This window comes from Hetaerina americana, unplaced genomic scaffold (assembly GCF_022747635.1).
Source record: "Hetaerina americana unplaced genomic scaffold, ioHetAmer1.1.p SCAF_4, whole genome shotgun sequence".
In the NCBI taxonomy this organism is placed as follows: Eukaryota; Metazoa; Arthropoda; class Insecta; order Odonata; family Calopterygidae; genus Hetaerina; species Hetaerina americana.
Genome location: NW_027286985.1, coordinates 97,583,463 through 97,605,030, shown reverse-complemented (window position 1 = coordinate 97,605,030; position 21,568 = coordinate 97,583,463). Strand labels below are relative to the sequence as shown.

General features: G+C 38.5%; 1 protein-coding gene across 1 annotated transcript in view; it reads left to right on the top strand.

Annotated features, from left to right (window-relative positions):
* The window catches only part of Eip78C (Ecdysone-induced protein 78C), a 218,691-nt gene extending 198,248 nt beyond the window's left edge, over positions 1-20,443 (top strand). The window contains exons 6-10 of the mRNA XM_071590742.1: positions 2,287-2,487; positions 9,861-9,993; positions 10,742-10,905; positions 14,169-14,348; positions 17,664-20,443. Of these exons, the coding sequence (XP_071446843.1) occupies positions 2,287-2,487; positions 9,861-9,993; positions 10,742-10,905; positions 14,169-14,348; positions 17,664-17,888 (903 nt within the window). The 3' untranslated portion in view covers positions 17,889-20,443. The remainder of the gene's footprint in view (positions 1-2,286; positions 2,488-9,860; positions 9,994-10,741; positions 10,906-14,168; positions 14,349-17,663) is intronic.
* Positions 20,444-21,568: the final 1,125 nt, after the last annotated feature.

Here is a 21,568-nt window from a genome sequence, read left to right as displayed (position 1 = left end):
ACTTTTTTCCCCAGGAATGGTAATTTATACCATTTTGACTGTTTTTTGGCAGATTTATAGAATCAGAAACTAATTGAGGCTGACTTTAAAATTACCTCGGCCTCTTAGAAATTGCGACACGCAGTGGTTCATTCTCTAATTTTTCATTGTACTTTTTTCCTCGGTATTATAACAATGCAATTTGGCAATCAGCCAAGTCGTAAGGTATAGTTAAATCAATTTTAATTGCACAATATTTGGGCAGAACTTATAATTATAATAAACCCTCTGGATTTTTCACCTTTATCCGAATATTCTTTCTCTCGATCCTCCAATATTCTGATCATATCACCCTTTAGCACATGCTACCTTTTACTAGAATATGTATAATTCATTTTTTGCTCGTGTATCCTCGCCCTCATTTATGCTTACGAAACCGTCGGATCTTCTCTCGCTACCATACGGCTGTGCTGGATACTATCCTGTAGCACTTGGTTACAATAGCTGAGCCATTTTTTGTCCCCTATATGAACATTGAGACCCTTTTCATTCTCTTACTTAATTCCCCGGCCTACACATCTCTCTCATACGTCATTAGGGGTTCAAATAGTTTTCGCCATACATTTTCTAACGAGGGGCATTTTTTTTCAAGCAAGGATATGCCATAAATGTACAGTCCATACATTGATAGAGACTCGAAAGCCCTTGATTAACCCTAGGCAGCCTTGTAGGTACTCCTGTATCAAAACCAGCATTCAATAAATTTCGGTCATGCATTGCACATGAAAAGGTTTACTAATATCGTCAATTAACACTGCATTAATAACTCAACTCAAACTCAAATAAATTGTTGTTTTCTCTCTGGAGAAAGTTAGTTTCCTGTAATGACCACAATTTAAGAATTACTTGATGAGATCTTGGTTATATATATCGAGTTCCTTTGGAGGATTCCCTCTAACTAAAGCCAAATTACCATCTTAATATACAGATATACGTAGTTATCCCGTTTTCCAATCTGAGATTTAAGAATCCATTGCATGTTCCATGTTCCAGGGCAGTACCAAGCCCTGTGACCAACCCTCAGTCATTTTCTTTTCTGTTTTTACATGTTTTAAATCTCCTTGATCATACTTATCTCAAAAAATAATATTTTAGAAAACAGAAAAGGTTCTAACGGTATTTTAAATGTTTCAAAAAATTTACACGGTCTCCACACGTTGTTAAATGCGCTGGCAATGTCCAAGTAAACAGGAAGGACATATTTTTCACTTAAACCGAGTACGTCTCTTGTCAGGAAAATAAGGGCATTCATCGTGCCTCATTAATCCAAATCGCCTTTTACTAATATACTTATAAATTCTATTCTCTCTTCTCTATGATTTACGAATATATGAATATAAGAACGTCCTTAGTCGTTCACACATTAGTCTTTCCGCTACTTAACCCAGAACAGGTAGTGTCGTTATTGGTCGATTAGTTTCAACTACTTTTCTATCTTCATTTTCACAGTTATTTGTACGTCTTCAACTTTTCAGCCAGCAGGAAACTTACATTATTCATGATTTAATATCCCTTTGCTCCTGAGTAACTTCGTCTTAACATACATTTCAAGGAGCACCCAGTTTTCTCGGATTTCAACCTGTTGTTTACAGGCATTCCCCTAATTCTAATAGCCTTTATCATCTAGAGTTATGTCAAAATTCCTCGAGATTCTGTTGATGCATCTCAGGCTTGGCACTTCTATCCATTTTGACACCATTAATCATATTTTTGGTTTATTGTTCTCTAAGTTTTCTATTATCAGGCCTTTCTTTTTCAGTTTCTCATTTTCATTGACTTTTTGTTATTTGATCCTCTGCCGCTATTTGTGGTGGTACTCCTTGTTCAATTTTTTACATGAGTGATCCACCCCGATGTCTCTCCGGTTGACTGTATCTTCAAGCATTCTCTTAATTTCACTACTTTCTTTTGTCCTGTCTTCACTTTTCGTTATTATAAATGTGGGTAAAGGTTTTTAATTCTGTTTCACCTTTGGAGCTTTTAGGGCCTCAGCAAATCTTATTTTAGCCGAGGCTCTGCATCAGTGTTCTTCTTCCAGATTAGATGTTTTGAGTTCTCCAGTGCCACATTCTCTTTTTTGATCAACTTTTCGCAGCTTTCCCTCCTTGAATCCCAGACTTACACGAGGGAAGACTAGCTTTGGAGATTTCGCTGGAATGTTTATCTTGCACGACCGCGGTTTCATCGCAAAGCAATATCATCGGGTGAGGGGCCACTGACACCCCTGTGCCTCTTCCCCTCTTGCAGGTGGAGTCGTCGTCGGGGGTCGCGGAGCAGTCGCCGCCGCAAGTGCAGCCGGCAGCTGGGGTGGACGCGCCCTCGGTGGCCCTCGCGGCCGCCGTATCCATGGCCCATCAGTCGCACTGCGCCTACACGGAGGAGAGGACGAGGGGGCTGGTGCGGAGGCCGCTGGCCCTGCCCTCCGGCGGACACCGGGCACCGCTCAAGGTGATCCCCTCCCCCGGCACACCCTTGCCACCGAGAAGAGCCATTTTCCGAATAAACCCTCTCTGTGGCCGACGGATAACATGAGGTGACCTCTGTGAGGTGGCGTGGATTGACTCTGGCACCCGGTGGCGACGGTAGAGGGGGGAGTGGCCGGACCCTGGCGGCGAAATGAGCTTCTCCTGCTCCGGGCGTTATGGTTGAAACGGGCTCATACAGTTCACTCCCGTCCTCAGACCAATCACCCGCTCGATAGGCACCAAGCACCAAATGCTGATCAAATTACCATGATAAAATCGCATTTGAAATTTTTTTCGATATAGGTACGCATAAACAGGGATGGAATGAGCGGCGGTTTTTAAGCCTCATTTTTCACTTAAGTTCCATTGCAATTGCTCATTCATTTCATATTTTAAATAGGCAAAGAATTTTTTCGGCGGGGTGAATTTTCGTTGTTTCCATTCACTTGCATGGAGCACGTAATGGTTTCTGGGTGTTACCCGGATACAGTTTGTAAGGATTTTTGCTTTATTCCGCAGTTTTTGTGGTTGACAGGGAACATCTAAATATTTCAAGCTTTAGTGAAAGTGCTCAGGAATTTGCTTCTAATGGCCTCACTAACTTTCGTCGTATCAGCTTTAGTTCCTATCACAAAAAGCCATGTGTCAGGAATATAGAAAAATAAACTTGACCTCGCACTCAGCTGAATTGGTTCTCAGGGTTGTCAACAAGAGAATGAACAGCGGGCAAATGATTATTTAGGGGGTCATCAGTTTGGGGTAGGGCTTGTGGATCCCGATGAAAAGGCACAAGTAATGCCATTACAATAATGAGGTCACTGATAGAAAGGAATATAGGCTGTAATCAGTATGTATTTGCCTGTTTCGTAAATTTCGAAAATGCTTTTTAAAGAGTGAGTTGGGAAAAATCATTGATCGTTTTGCAGAAAATAGGAGTAGACTGGAGGTATATGAGGATAATCCGCAACCTGCACATGTCTCAGACAGCTCGGGTTGAGTGGAGGATGGAGAGTCGGATAAGCAGTGTTAGGAAGAGGTGTAAGGCAGGGTTGTCCATAATCATCTATGCTATTCAACGTACAAGGAGGAAATGGTGAAAGAGGAATGGGAAGAACTGAAGGTAGGAATGAAATCATTGGGAAATTCATATAATCAGCTAGGGTTGCTGATGATCAAGCTTTATTTTGTCAGCCATTGGTTTGCAAACATTGGTGAGTGTATTCGAAAGTCAGTGAGATAGGAAAGGGATGAGAATAAATGAAAACAAACCAAAAGCCATTCGAGAAAGAGAAAGGTTAAGTTAAGTTTTGAAATAGGAGTTCATGAATTAGAGCAGGTGGAACTGAATAAGTATCTCGGAAGTATTTTGGACCAAAATGGTCCACATAGTAGAGACATAAGGAGAAGAGTTGCATTAGGCAAATATGCTTTCACAAGGAGTGAAGTGATGACTGAGCTTCGGGTAAGTATGTTAGGAAGAGATTCTTCAAAATCTTGATATGGAGTGTGGTTTTGTACGACACAGCAAAGAGATAGGTGTTGATTGGAGGCTTCTGAAATGTGGGTGAGGAGAAGGATGGAAAATGGGAACCGGACAGAAAGGGAAACAAATGAGGAGGTGCAGGGTATGGCGGGGGAGGAGAGGGAATTGTTGGGAGAAATTCAAATGGAGATTGGGGGTCATAACTCCCAAAACATTTCTCCCAATGCAATATTCTCAGTCTCTTACTCCTAACTACTTCAATTTCCAAAGGACAAAATTTCCCAAAATACTAAAATCCTAAAATTGAAGATTCCAAAATATTCCTTATAGGAATATTCCTTCCTTTCCTGTAGTTTATTATATACAAGGGCCTCGAAGTAATCGACCACGCGTAGATAATCTTCGGATATTTAAATGAAATTACTGAATTTATAATTCCACACAATTTATTTAAAACACGACCTGATGATGACGTTCAACGCCAAAACCTGGGTCGTGTTTTAAATTAATTGTGTGGAATTACAAAGTCAATAATTTCATTTCGATTCAATATGTTATGCAATTTCCATAAACTTACGCCGGAGACAGCAAATCTTCGGGTAGTTCGTCAGAAAGAAGATCGAAAGTGGAAATTACATCTTCAAAGGATACAAAGGCTGTTCTACACATAATTTGTGCTGCTTCTTTTATGCTTCTCTCCTATTCGTCATTGTATTGGTTTTGAAGTCCGTTAGATTGGATCTGCCTGTTAATATTTTGACGTAGATGGAAAAACCAAGCCCGCATGTTGCCTATGTGTTGCTCGAAAGCATTAATTATAGCTGGCTTGAATTCAGTCGTCACGTAATCGGTTAGGGGCACTTATACTTGGAGCTATTGGGCGTGATGCAGAACTATTTCCAGTACCATCCAGTACCTGCCGCCTCCTGTTTACTTTCTAGCAGGGCATATACCAAAGGAAGAGCCTCAAGTTGTTCCGTATGTTGGACGATTTGAGTAACAGATCCTAATATTGCAAACAGTTGAAAAAATATATCGGGAGCAGTAATAATAGCACCATCCAGGAACCACGCGCAAGCTCTCACACGAGCTCTCACGAGCTCATTGGTACATGGGAAAGTTTTAGGCGAGTCACCTAAAACTTTCCCATGTATCAAAAATTATGATTCAACCGCATTGCAAATTTTAATTTGGATACTCGTATGAATCGTGTGTAAGTAAATGTTCACCTCTACTGAATATCTTGAATTTTCCCCGCATCTCTCTCAAATCTGCTATAGTACCTGGTGTGGCAGGCAGATCCCGTAAACGCTGCCTCTGCGTCATTTTGTTGGCTCTATCAGAAGTTGAGACAGAACTCCAGCTGGAACATCTTGAAGGGTTCTCATAGTTAATGTGGCAGAGCTCTTTGATGTTTTTCGGCTTTTCGCTTTACTGAGACGATTAATTTCAAAGCACTATCTCTATCTGGGGCATGCTAGTGTTCAGAGGGTTCCTTTTTAATTTGTACTCCATGACCAGTTGTAGTTGTGTTTACTTGAGCGTTGCATGCAAGATGCTCTTTAATCCTCCAATAAACATATATTGGAGGATAAATCCTCCATAAATCCTCCAATAAACAATATTCCTGCCCTTTTTTTGTAAATACAAAAAATCGTCAATGTGTAAATACACATAATTATCTTTAACAATAATTTCGGCCTATGCACAGTAATGGTATAAATAAACAAACAAACTATAATCAATTGAACGTATCAACGGAAGATACATAGAGAAAAAACATTTTATATAGTTTGGGAGTTTCGTATTGTAGGAAATATAATGCATAGGAAGTTTTGTATTTTAGAAAAAAAGAAATGATTGGGAGAAATACTTAAGTAGTCATGACACCTACCCTAATGGGGCATAAAAGATGGAAAAAATGAAATTGATATGATTATTTATGATTAGGGAGGGGAGGCAGCAGAAGTGAAGGTTTGTTGGTGGAAAGAGTGACCAAAAGGCGATTAAGAGCAGGGGTGGTGGTGGCCGCCGCGGTATTGAGAGATTCGTCATGGTGTATGTATTTTGCGCGACGGACAGTCTTTCTTTCCTTCCAATGAATCTCGCAACGCCTGTGATTTTGACGGGGGTTTCGCTTTCAGGGAAAATATTTTACGTGAGTCCCCTGTGATTGGGAGCGGGCGGGGCAGCAGTGTACCTCTTCTTTTGCAAAATAGAATTATATGCAATATATCGTATTTGCATGGTCTATCTGTTGGCAACGGCGGTTTTGGTTCATTTTGGCGGCGGAAGGGATTCATTTGAACTTACATGCAAAAAATAAATTGAGCGGTCCTTTGAACTACCTCCGTCCAATCCAATCAGGAGTCCCCCAAGGAGCGATCCTTTCCCCGACCCTCTTCAACCATTTCGTAAATGGCGCCCCTTTAATCCCACCTTCTTCTGTGAGCAGACGACACCACCATCTTGACCCAAGGTGCGAACCCAGAAAGAACAGCCAATTCCGTATAGAGTCAAATTGATCTCTTCGAGAATTGGGCGGAAGCTAACGGTCAACGCCTAGAAATGCAACCAAATATGTTGTCTCCACGAAACTCCCGAGAGCGAGGGCGAAGGACCAAGGATATACATGTACGAGTGCAGTCCAGAAAGTAGCTTACGTTTTGAAATAAAACATGAACCTAATGACAATTAAAAATGTTTATAAATATTTGAAAGGCACATTCTTAAACTATTTATCGACATCGTTGTCATTCAGTTTGAGGCATTTATCATAGCGATACACAAGATTTTCAATTCCGTCTTTGAAGAAATCTGCCGCCTAATATTTAACCAGTTGTTTACTCCGGCATGCAATTCTGCGTCACTGTTACAGCGCTGTGTTGCAAGCCACGTCTAGCGAGAGATCCGTAATCGTAAATCGGTGATTTTCACGAATTTTTTCATTTATTTTTACCGCCAGTTCATCTGTCACATGGTTAGGCCGACCCCTGCGGTCCTCGTCGTGAACATTGGGGAGGGCAATTTTAAACTGAACGCACCACTGCCTCACTCCGCCTTCACTCATTATTCCGTCTCAGTACACTTCACAAAGTGACCTATGAATTGCAATTAGCTTGTGGTTTTTTTTCAGTAAAAACCTTATCACAGATCGTACTTCACAACTCGCGGGATTTTCTATTGTAGCGCATTTTGAACAGCTCGCAGTGAACCCAGTAACGGAGCTACAATCTGCACATTATCACAGCAATATGCGTACTGAGTGTAGGGACTTTTAGACACTAAGATGGTGGCACAAGTCCTACCCAGCACCACGCTGGGCCGAAACGTAAGTTACTCTCTGGAGAGCCCTCGTGTATACCACAGTAACGCAATAATGCCGACTGTAACATCCGTCGTGGATACCAGGTATTAGTGACTAACATGGGCATGCCACACCAAAGCCGCCACCACAAATGCAGCCACCGCCGTTGCAACCTCACGCCAACTGCTCCGACCCGGGCCCACCCTCGTCCTTTCAACAAAAATGCACTTTTGCACCGCAATGGCCCAACCCCTTCTTTCCTATGACTGAATATTGTCGCTTTCCACCGTACAATCTAATCTCAACTACATAAATTAGCCAGAAAAATCGTAGGCGCCTCTTGGTTGATGAGAAACAAGAACATTCGCCACGGCCTGAATCTGTCCCCCATATTGCACTGAATCTGAACCTTACCAAACAACTTCCACGAAAAGCTACTGGACGCGGAAAATATCCCTTATTAGAAAATCCTATTGCGAGTACGGTGAAAATCTACCTACCAAGCACGAGAGACCGGAAATTGCACTACATACTTCCATCCCACATACCGTCACCCAAACACCTTATTGCAACCTTTTAATAAAATGAACATTCCGCTAGCTACCACTGCCACTAGACGGAGACGATCAAGAACGGCAGAGACAAGCCATCGCGACAATTCAATCATGGTCCCACTCAGATCACGCAAATTGCGAGGAGAGTCCTCGTCGGATTCCTTAGGCTTCATCGTCTTCGGGGACCAGGCGTTTTTCCGTTGACTCAAATTACGGGGAAGTCAAGTGACTGCCATTCGATCTGGATGGACTCGGACAGAAGGGAGGAAGGGTACCTTTGAGGATGATCTCCTGGCAATTTGTGCTTCTCGAAGCTGATGGGTGGGAAATGGAACTTTTACTCGTAGATCACGGCGAATCCCGACCGCTGCTTCGTAATCATCCGCATAGCTGCATTAATAAAACTTAATGAAATATTTTTCTGCGGAGTTATTTGTTGTACTAGCTAAAATATCCTAAAATGTGTTTAAATTTTCAATCTCGCTATGGCATTAAATCCTGGGTTGGCTCAAGCTATAACCAAAAGATTTTTTAAGTGCTATAAGAAACAGGCCATAAGAGCTATTGTAAACTTACCTTTCAGACACCTGTAGGCCTCATTTTCATGAACTGGAAATGATGCCACTGCCTTCTCTTTATGTATACAATCTAATCTTATCTGTTGAGAATGACATGCATGTATATGAACAAAACCTTTTAACCTGCGTCCTTCAGATTTGAAAGCATCTCCTTCAAATATTTTCAAGCGTAATCCTAAAGCATAATTGCTTATTAAACCTTTGCACTCTGTGGATGAATGTTGTGCCTTATGTAAAGAAAATTCTAAAATGTTGTTTGTAAAATATCTCTATGTCATGTAAATAACATTTTTTTCCATGTAGCGTACATACACATATATATCTGTACACCTGTATACGAGGAGGAATTCACATGAGAAATTCTTTTGCTAACGATCTTAGTTTCAAGATATTTCCAAACTGCATCTCAAGAAATCCCAAGATTCGCTCACATCTACGTATCAGACCCTACATCTCATTGTGTGAGTTATTTTTATAGGAATAACATTTTATACTTTGCAATTGAACCATAGTGAATTGAGTCCTATAGGAATGCATTTGTGAATTATGCATAGACGAAAAATTCGGCATTTGCTCATAAACTTTTAGTTCTAGAAATACATAGAAATTCACATCATATGTTCGCTCATTCAATTGACAAATAAACTGCACCCCAAGAATTACTCTCCTGCCAATTATTATATTAAAATATGGATCATAAAACTAAACAATAGATAAATAACATTGGATGATGAAAAAAACTTAACAACATAGAATGCCAACCTAAAAACCCTGAGTTACCGTGAACTGGGAATCTCCGATTTTTTGACTATCATCCTGCTCAATTTCAAAAGCCAAAATCAGAACCCATTGAATGCCAACCTTAATGCAAAACCAGAACAGTCTAGGGAACCTTAGTCATATTTCCTTTCATTCAGATTCAAGCTTGCACCATGAATGCCATGTGAACTATTATTAACTTATGTCAATGAGCCAAACCATCACCATTGACTTCTATAATGATTCATCCTTTGTATTTTAGTTTGCAAGCACTCTGAGGTGGCCAACTGGCTCTTATTTCATTCACAGAATCGCCACCTGCTCGTTCCCCTCTGGGCTATGTGTGCTCCCATTGGGCTATCTCCCTCTTGGAGTGAATCTCTACAGCACATCACTCCCAACCTCCCTGCAGCCCATGCCTGCCCCTTACTCCACATATGAAACTTTTTACCAAAACCTGCAAAAAAATGCTGGAATTTTGTGAAATTGCTATTACCATTGTCCACTGCACCGTGGGGAGGAGGGCAGTGATTGATGTGGGCACTAGTTGATCCTCTCCCCTGACCATTCTTTCTTACCCCACAGGGCGGCACGGGTGCCTCAGGGGGGTCAAAGGAGGAGGGAGAGTGTGGGGGGGGAATGGCAGCCACTGAGGGAGGGCTTGTGGTCGAAGAGGAAGATGAGGAGGGTGTGGCGTCCTCGGTCTGTGAGTCCCTTGAGAGGCAGAGGGTGGTGCTGTGGCAAGTATTTGCAGCCCACCTGACACCCAACGTCCAGAGGGTCGTGGAATTTGCAAAGAGAGTACCAGGTGAGGTCCCATCATTTTCTCCTCGAAGAAATGAGGATTTTAATGCTGGCTCATCAGCCTAGGGAACCATTTCTCTAATACAGAGGCAAATTTTTAAAGTTCTCAATAATCACTATTGGATGTGATATGCAAATACATTTATAAGTTATATACCTATTGTGATGAGCATCGAAATCAATTCTTCCAATTAGATTGCTCTGAATGGGCAATGAAAATTAGTGTATTGTGCCTTTCAGGAGACCTCTTGGCAGGTCATGTTCTTATCACCTGCTTTGCTCATGTGTGAACTTGCACTTCTCAAAATTGATTTTCTTTCTCTAATTCACCTAATAGATTCCTATTAGCAGAATACAATTTAAACCTGATGTCATGATACTGTTTTTCGTTAGTAGGGTTTTTAATATTTCACTACTGTTGGTTTCATGGTTTCAAATGAAAAAATGCATTTGGGCACACATAATATGTAATTGTGTAGGTACTCCATCAAGGAAGAAAGAATATGAATTCCTTGAATACAAATGAATATGAGTGGCTTTTGTATAAGTAATTAGTGTATTCCTTAATTATATTGCAGTATTATAATAAATTTTTCACTTCTATAATTGTAGCAAAGGTATGGAAAAACTATTCTATTAACATAAAAGTACTTAGTTCAAAGTTAAGATCCATTTGATTATGATATATAGTATATGTAATGCTATGTAGCCAGGAGAGGCATGACTGATTTCTTTTGCCTTTAAAATTGCAGGCTTCTGTGATCTTGGCCAGGATGACCAGTTGATTCTGATCAAAGTGGGGTTCTTTGAGGTTTGGTTGGCACACGTGGCTCGCACAGTCAACCCAAGGGAAGGCACATTGACATTTTCTGATGGTACCTTCGTCACTCGCCATCAAATGGACATGATGTACGATGTAAGTGGCAAAAGGAATACTGATGAAAATCGGCCCATTACCAGTTCATTGTAGAAAAATTTTTCTTCAGAGTCTAAATTTTAATATCTATATAAGGTTTTACAAATTTGGTAATTGTTAACAAATAATTTTAGTTGCCATCCTTTTGTATACCACTGACCTCTGAAATTAATGCTTTTTTCCACTAATAATTTATTGGTTGCATTAATGAGAAATTCTTCGGGAGCATTGAATATTTGTGAATAAGCCATACACTTCAGTCTTGCAGATACAGGTAGCACACAAAATCTTACATGAGCATTCAGCAAATGTTTCTATTATGTGGGGTGAAACAGTTCCACGTGAATTAGCATCTCCCTCAGGGCAAGAACTGTTGAATATAGGATTATAAAATGGGTTACCTGAATAGTTTAATGGGCAAATATTTAATTTTATATTACATTTTTAGCATAATATGTAATGCATGTCTGGTACAAGTTTCTTTGATTTGGTTCTATTATTGCATTACAAGCAGCTGTGCAATTTTAATTAGGTTCAGTTTGCCTACACTTATTTGTTTTTTATTATGAAAAGTGCTTCCTACAGCCAATGGAAAACATGATTGATGGTGATCAATGAAAATTTGACAAACAGGTTGTGAATATTTCAAGTTATGAAGGAGAAAAAGAATGAAATCTACATACTTTATGAAATACCTTTGGAGTATATCCAATAACATGATAGTACAAAATACATTCTAAAATGTGTTTGCATTTGAGAACTCCATTTGTTCTTTTTTCAGCTACTTAAAGTGAATGGTAACTGTAGATAATCTTAAGTGGTTTTATGCTGCTGGAAATTGGAGCAATGTTTAAGTCTCTCTTACTTACTGTCCGATATTAGGCAACCTGCCTGTTCTGCAGTTACACAATGATTACCTGAAGAGGTAAAGAGCCATGCACCATATTATTTAAAACTACAGTTATTAGCCTGTATTGTGATTTCAGTATTAGTATAGTTTTGTACCTTTCTAAAAGAACCAATGAATTACATTGAAGTCTTCAAAATGCATAAACATGAAAGATCTCACAAAACAGAGAAATACACGTAAATATAAATACTACACAATAATACACGTAAATACACGTAAATAATACACGTAATTACAAATAAGAAATATTTACTCTGTAAAATGTTTTATTCTATTAATGAACTTCTTGTCCCATGAGTTTCTTTGTATTTAAACATGTACTTAGTATTTATCATTTCTTTATATAACATTGACGTGTCCTATATCTGTCCTTGTTTTTTACAATTGTACAAATCTGCTGGGCAAATAAAATTACTTACTTACACGGGGTAAAATGACCACTAAGTGAGTACTTAGACCAAAAGCCACAAGACTGCTGGAGCTTACAAGGGAAACATCCAGGTATTTGATATTAGGAAACTATCTGATGTTCACCCTACCTCTACCCTATGGACAACATTATGGTACAATAGTTTGTGCTCAATTATTAATTCCCAAATTATTATGGTGTGTAATATTTTAACATCTATTTTAAATTCTCACCTAAGTTTGAAGTCAATGATGCTATTCCTTTTTTTTCAATGAATCTACAAAAAAGAGTTTTCAGCTTCAGATCAATTTGGCCATTAATTAGGAGTGTGAATGCCCCAGTTTTGCTGATGGACAATTTAGGACCAACAATCTAAAATAATAGCAGAGAAGCAGGGACAAGAGTTGCAGGTAATCTTGTCTAGGAATATATCATGTAAAAATATGGTCCAATGGAAAGAGCTGAGGAATCGCTAAAATTGTCATTATTTTTAATTCTAGACATTTTTTTATCCTTAGGAAGAAAAGCGTTAATTGTCTTGCATAGGCTTTTTTTCATTTTGTCTAATGCAGGGGAAACCTATATGAACATCTTCATAGTGCACCTATGAATTAATTTCTAAATTAAATTCAAGTGTCATCTATTTGCTCCCAAATACATATTTTTACAGGGTCCATACAATACGTATCGGGACTGGTTCCAAAATTAAAAATTTATTGCAGTTATCATTACAATTACTTAATAATCTTCAAAATACATTCCTCCCGTATCGATATACTTAGTTCGGCACATCTACCACTCGTCAAAAGCCCGCTGGAAGTAGGTTTCCGGAATACTGTTGAGAGCCTTTGTCGTCGCCGCTTGAACCGCCCCAATGGAGTCAAACCGATATCCTTTGAGCTATCCTTTGAAGGAATAGCGTTGTCAAGAAAATTTTCATCTTCCTGGACACAGTACAAAATTTCTACCCACGACAGTTTTTGTTCCTCGCTCAAGACTTCGGGCACCAGCTTCATTCACACTTTCCTCATCGCAGGGTCCTCTGTTATAATGGTGTGGATGGTTCCAACTGAAAGGCCGGTCTCCTCACTATTAAACGCCTGTCAGAGTCAAAAACTTTCTTCACTTTGGCCACCTGAGCATCGGCTTGAGTGGTCGTCGGGTGTCCGACGGGGTGCTGGTCTTTGACGAGCTCCCGGCCTTCCTTATACATTTTGTGCCACTCAAAAACTCTTGTCCGGCTGAGGCATCATCCCCATAAGTCTGTTTAATGATTTCAAGATTCTCCGACACAGATTTCCCGAGTTTAATGCAAAACATCACAGCGTAGCATTGTGCTCCATGCTGGTGCGACGACACCACAAAATATCACACCCCACAAAAATCCACCTCCTGTCTCAACGCATACTTGCAGGTGACTGAACTTAAGTGCGCCTGAGTGGTTGGGGGACCCCTCTACCAAGCCAACCAGTCTGACCCCCATCCACCTACATTAGCACCTCTCCAAAAATGAATGCTAGGTTTTGAATCCATTGCATTCCAAGTATTTGGTGATTCATCCCAATTCTGCAATTTTTTATGCTGCCATCATTCTTTACAATCAGAGAAAATGGATGGGATTTTCTTTCCTGAACAACTCCATGAATGGGATTATTTATATAAGTTTACCAACTCTTTGCTAAAGACATAATATTAAAATTTCTTGGTAAAATAAAATTCAAATAAAAAAATGTTTTAATTTGCAAAGACTGAACAAAACGCCATTTTGCTTACCTCCTCTTGGGCCTATATTAATGCAAGGCACAAGCACAATAATCCATTGGCATTATGTGGCATATGTTGGCTAGTGAGAGAAATACCTTTACCGAATCAACCCCACCATCCAGCTACCTTTAATTGGCATAAGACAAGAGTGGTTTCATGGCAATCCTTTTCTTGTTTCAGTCTGATTTCGTGTCATGTGTTCTGAGTTGGTGTGCATCATTTGCTGGCCTGGGACTTTCTGATGCTGAAGTTGGCCTCTTCTGTGCATCGACACTCCTATGCCCAGATAGGCAAGGCCTCACGAGTCACAAACATATCCAGCATTCCCATGATCGAATCCTTGCAGCACTTAAGCTTCAAGTAAGTATGAAGTAATTTTTAGTAGCATGAGTTTCAATGAGAATATCTTGAAGTGATTCACTTCTTAAGAAGAATTAGATTTTTAATACAAACCTATTTTATTCTTACCATTAATACGAGGGTCATCCGGAAAGTAGTACCCGTTCGTGAAATAAAGACACAAAAGTAAATATTAACAAACATAAAAAATTTTATTTGAAAGAGGATACTTTAAACTACTTCTCAACATAATCTCCAAGCAAATTAAGGCATTTGTCATAACGTGTGACAAGTTTCTGTATTCCTGCTGCATAGTCCTTCGCCGCCAGCTCATTGAGATACGCGAGGGACCCATCTTGCACAAATTTTTGCATAATGCAGATGGTGTTTAACAATTTCATGAACAATTGTTCGAGAAACATTGGGAAAATGCTCACAGATGTCATCAATTGTGACGCGCCGATCGTTCCTCACGAATTCGTCAACTGAGCTCACCAGTTGGTCTGTAATGACAGACGGTCTCCCCGAACGCTCATCGTCGTGTGTGTTCCCCCTCCCCATGTTGAAGTTGCGACACCACCGCCGAACAGACGACTCGTCCATTACATTGTCTCCATACACCTCCTTTAATTGGCGATGAATATCACATGGGCGAACGTTTCTTGCATTGAGGAATTTAATCACTGCCCTCACTTCACAACTGGCGGCGTTCTCAATTTTTTTAAACATTGTAAACAATCACAGAAACAACACAGGCAATGCTAGCGTCACGCAACTTGGCTCAGAGAAGGCAGACAAGCCACTGAAGCTATCTGACCTCGTCCAGCGGCTACTCGCGTCGTCAGCACTTCATGCGGCACGAACGGGTACTACTTTCCAGATGACCCTCGTACATTGCTCTCTCAACTTAGTTCCCAACTTAAGATACCATTGATTGCCAACACAAGACTGCATTTGATTTTGTTACATACAATTACATTTATTTTATGCTATGTCTTATATTTAAAAGCAACATTTAAGCAATTGAAGCTAATATCTTAAAAGAATCAACTTGGCACATGGTTTTCTATGTATGCCCAAGTTGTGGTAGGATGCAGAAAAATAATGCATATTGGGTTGCAAGTCAATAACTAAAAGTTATATATCTTCCAATATATTTTAATATACTCTTTTTAATTTATTGTTCACATCTAGAGTTAAATGTGCACAAATCAAAGACTCCCAGTGTAGTCTCAAAGTCCGGTAGTTGAAAGTCCATTGCCTGAGGGTATGACACACCCATGGGCAAAAGGTAAAGTTTTGTCAGTCACTTTTTTCCAGTCAACAGTATTTTGAGCGGGATCAAGTGGCCCCAAAAAAGAAATTCCTAATTCAGATTGTCTGAAAATTATAGTTTGTATGCCTCTTGGCTTGTAGATTAGTACAATGTATCCTCCTCAAGCCTACATCATCCAATACTATTTCAGGCCATCCCTCATATTGGAATAAATGCAAATTGATTGTCTTGAAGTACTGTTCTTAGTGACTTAGAGTAGAAAAGGTGAATCACTGCTGTAAGACTTTTTATTGCATACTGATAACTACATCACTACAAAGTTTCAAATTCAAGTATCAATTATTTCTTGTCTTTGCATTAAATCCCTCGTGCATCCCTCGTAGACAGTTGTGTTTCATGTCAATCGTATCAGCATCAGGGTATAATTAATCTCAGAGGGGTTGGGATGGTGTGGTAGCTAACTTCCCACTCAGAGGGCCCAGGTTAGAATCCCAGATGCAGCAGATATTTATCCGTGGTATCCCGATCCCTCCTTTATGTGCTTACAATCTTGCAATCTTATTTTAAGGCATCAAATGGCATAGAGGTTTGGAAAAAATGGATATACGTTTGGAAAAAACCCAGCATTAGATGTAATTGCATAAAGTTCTAGCATTATGTGAATGTACACACAACTGAATGAAAGACAAAAGATTAGGCATTTGAATTAATGACTCAATTTTGCATTGAGTAAAAAACTTTCTGATGATTCTACCATGAGTAAATTTTGATAATAACTACTTAATCTAATGTTGATTCAATTAAGGAGGCTATATTGAGCTTTCTCCCTACAAAGTATGTATGTATGTGCTATAACATGGAGGACATCTAATTGAAGCAATTTAAAGTTGAGGTATGACATGTTTGCATTATAAATATCTCTTTAGTACATGCTTTTGAACTCCTGGAGCTCTTGTTGATGAATCCCAGCTGTCAAGATCTGAATATTTCACTCTAAAATTTGTTAGCCATTGGTATATCAAAGTAACCGTATATCACTGAAGCAGCAAAAAATATCATTATTGAAAAAATCAAATGAGAGGGCTGAGATGAAAGTTCTGGTGCACACCATTTTTAGCTCCAATAGAACTTGGGGAAAATGGTTCAATTCTCCAGATCTTATCCAAGATCCAGAACTTATCTATGATATGACTAGCCAGTCAAGGAAGGCTAAAATTATCTTAGCCAATAGCTTGTCATTTAGAAATTGCATAGAATGGTTAACTTAATCAAAAGCCTGAGAAAAGTCAGTGTTAATGGTATCTACCTGATGCTTATCAAGAATTTTTTTATAGAAGTCAATATATGTCATCAAATTGTTTAAACAGAGCAGTTTATTACCCTTTTTAAAGACAAGAGCAGCATAGCTAGTATTCCAAGTATTAGGAAATTTATGGAGAGGAATGTATTTATTGAATAGAAGGTAAAGGGGATAGGAGAAAGTCAGTTTCAAAGTAGAATATGAAGAATTTTATGAGGTCCTGGACTCTTACCAACAGCTATTTCCCTCAATTTATTCATATTATTTGCAATTGATTTCCAAACACCAACATGATTATCACTATGCAAGTCAATAGAAACAGCAGAAGCAGCACTAGCCTCATTGGGTTTCAAAATTAATTAAAGTTGTAAGTAGTGAGGAAAAATGAACTAAAAAGCACAAAAGGTCATATACTTTTGGTTTGGGCCTTGATTGCTTCAAATTGTTTTGTAATGAAATAATTAAATTTGACTCTTAAACTAGGGGTACACTGCAGCCATTTTCAGTGCTGAGGTAACAGTGATTTGTTTCACACTTAATAATAATTTTAAATCAGAAATATATGATAAATGAAAGAAGTTGATATTCTTAAAAAATTATAGTATATACTAAATAAGAATGATGTTTTAGACTAGCTGTGCCTCAAAATAGTGTTCAATTTTAAGCATTTCATGTATATCTGTTCAAAGTTATCTTGGGCCAATGGCAGGAGGTGCCTTCATTTAGGATAATAAAATAAATAATTTTCTCCCCTTTGCAGTTGAGCAGGCGGAGTAGTGGAGATCTTGGGTTGGCAGCAATGGGTGGTGATGGTCCACCCCTTCTTTTCTCCTCAGTGCTCTCCAAACTACCTGAGCTGAGGAGTTTAGGTGCCAAGCATTCTCTGCATCTTGAGTGGTTCCGGCTCAACTGGGCACGGCTACACCTCCCACCACTCTTTGCTGAAATATTTGACATTCCAAAGTGTGAAGAAGATGGACAGTAAAATATGAGGCATAAAAGATTAGATTAAATAATAATTCTATGGAGAAATAGTGATGGCAGTGGTCGCACTCTCTTTCTCTTTCCATGACCCCATTGTTATTTCAACCCTCAGAACTTAAAAAAAAGAAAAAGAATTATGCTTCGCTTTAAGTCTCTCTTAAGGCATTGAGTTGTTATAAAACTGCTTGCCAACATAATGATTGATGGTATATGATGACATTTGCAAGTTGCATGTCTTGTACAGAGAAATGTTATTTATTTATTTACTAGTAATTTACTTTGACTTTATAAGCATTTTACTGATGCTAGTTTTTCTACTATAAGCTGGAACTTTTCTTATTGAAACCAGCAATGAGAAAATGAATCGATGCTATTGGGGCATAGACCTCATTTGTTTAACTCAGTAAGTGTCAGAGGATCTCACATGAAAATAAGGAGTAATTCATGAGATTAGATAGAAGGCTCTCATGGAAAGTTGTGTGCATTGCAAGAGATCATTAGCAAATTTTTTATGACTACTGCATCATATTGCATGCACATAAAAATGATGGCATGAAGCATATGGCAACCTTTGCCAATTAAGTACAAAGAATGGAAGGGAAAGAACAGTATTTCTTGTCTATTATATCAACAGGAGGACAAATCTCAACGATAGCAGTGAGTTTTTAGTTTTATTTCTCATTGTTGCACATGTGCAAATGGAGACAAAAAAGATTGTACCCTGATGCAAGAATGCATATGTGTGTAAGGATAATTTTCCCACATAAATAACTTCACAAATGCTCACTCCTTTTGAGGATGAATCTCCTACTCAAATAATTATGTAATACTAATACCCAAGGCCTTCTTAACTGATCCTAATGTTCCTTACTTTTTGAGGGATAAATTGGACCACTGTATCTTTTAACAAATGCTGTATATGATTGTTAGTGTGTGGTTGTTTTGTGTCATGTATACCTTGCACCACATCATTCTCACCCAGCATTTCCTATATCCATTAGCCTGTAGCCCAACGATCATTTTTGCTCAATGGTTAGTGCTGATTGATCACCTACTTATAAAATTTTTCTTTATAAGATAGTGATCAGCAAACAATATTCCTTTGCCCTTCCACCCCCTTTACAGATAATCAAAGCAATATTTTTCAAATGGTGACCTCTGTCTCAGAGAGTTGGCATTTCCATTTTGAGACTATATAATGCACTGTTACCTGGTTACTGCTGCAATTATATGGTTGTGAGAAAGTAAAGTGGGGCTAAGAGACTTGTGGGGCAAACTTAAACAAAATGACATATCATATGAATGGGAGGAAATCTCTTAGTGGACTGTTTGTTGGTCAAATCTTTTTGTTTTTATGTACTAATATACATATTGTTTTTGTTCATCTGTTCTTTAAGGTGTATATTTACTGTTGAGGCATTGAGGAAAGGTAGTATATATTGTTGTTTGCTACTGGTTGGTGTAGTGAAATCATAAATATTGATAATATTATATTTATATTGAGGATAGTTCATCAAATTCAGTTGAACTCTCCTTTGATGTTGTGAAAAGTTTATGAGACTTAATCAGACAAGAATGTATTTCACTTTTGTCATATCAAAAGAGGGAGCATGTTCAAAGATTCCATCATAATGTGTTCATGTAAAAAAAGAAGTACATATTGCAAAGTTGTTCTGTGTGTGTGTGAGTGTGTGTGTAATTTGCATTGTGCAGTTTTGCAGGCAGATGATAAGACTATATTGACATGGATACTTGTGAGTCTGTGTGTGTGTGTGTGTATTTATGCAAAATGCATGTGCGTGTTTGTGTGTATTTATGCAAAATGCATGTGTGCGTGTGTGGGCAGATTATCCGATGGTTCAGCATTGAGACTTTCCCTCACCTCTCTCTGATCCAGTCCTGTTCTCTTTTCTCCAACCTAAGTGTAGGGAACTAATGACATTGAATCAAATAGAAAAAGCATAATGTCTGCTAGTGTTATCCTCTGAAAATTTGCCTATAGGAGGGAGAAAGTGGAAAAAGACAGAAAGCAACATCAAGACAATTCCGTGCCAAACAAACATAACAGTACTTTCTCTGGGATCAAAGTCCATGTCAATGTGGTTGTTTCCGTAACTGATAAGTTCTTTAAAATTGTCCAAATTGCAAAATAATTTGTGAAGTGAATATAAAGCCGATACTACCATATCTAATTGGCATGAACTTTGTGCTGAAAAAATTGCATTTGTAAAACTTTCATTTTTGATTGTTCTGTATTACAATGAGGTGAGGTATCTGCAAATATGTAACCAACTGGCAGTAATTTTAACTTTGTTAAATATTTCAGAAGAGTGGATAAAATGAATTACAGGATCCAATAAATGACAAAGAAAAGAAACAAAAGATATGCTAAAAGGTAGATGAAAGATTATTAACTAATATGCCACTGAAAATATGGGCATAATAGCCTAGAGAGATAGGGAAATGGGGAGTAAATATATATTTATATATATACACACACATACATATACCTTCACATAGATACATACATATGTATGTTTGTTGCACTCATGCATACACCCCCATTATATATGTATGTATATATATGTATGTATGTATATATATATATATATATATATATATATATATATATATATATATATATATATATATATATATATATATATATATATAAACACACAAACACACACACACATACACACGCACGCACGCACACACACACACACACACACACACACACACACACACACACACACACATACACCTATGCATAGATACATACGCATGCATATGCATGTATGTATGCATGTCACACACATGCACACACCGCCATATATATGTGTGTGTATATATATATATATATACACACACACACACACACATATATATATACACACATACATATATACATACACATACATTATACATTATTTTCCAGCAACTACCATGGATAATCATTACCCTCTTGTATGCATGTGTGTGTGCCTGTATATAGATTTGTATATGTGTGTGTATGTATATGGATATATGTGTGTGTATAAATGGAGAAGCTCATGAAGCAATATTTAACACTTGGATGGCACACACATATGATGCATAAGGAAAAGAAGATTATCATTCACGAACATTCTAACTGACAATGGCACTACTACTTTCTTTGGTGGGAGGAAGGAAAAGAGAATAAACTGAGGATGCAAGAGGGAGGCAGGGCAGTGGGAGGGGGATAGAAGGAAGAGAGAGAGGGAAGGATTAGGTAGTCAAACGAAAGAGGAGGCAGCGAAAGGAAAATATATGAATTAAATAAGGGGGACATTAAGAACTTGAGAACAACATTAAGGGATGGGTGCCGCTAAATTTTAAAAAGCCATATTATAAGTCTGCATGAGGGTTTTAAGTTTGATTGGAGAGTCAGTGCATAGGAGTGAGGCAATTATAGAAATGTTGTAACACCTACTGAATGAGAAATTATGAAGGGAGCCATGTTTTGAGACTGCTAGACGAGCTGATGGGGAAGAAGTTTTGCACATGCTCAGTGGTTGTTGATACAGATTTTAAGTAGTGTGGTTTATTGTCCTAATTGAAAGAGAAGTAGAGGTTACACTGTAGCAGTTTGTGTGCTATTTGTTTTTTGTTCTTGTATCATGCCTTTACCATTCAACTTATGTTATTGTGTGTGTGTAT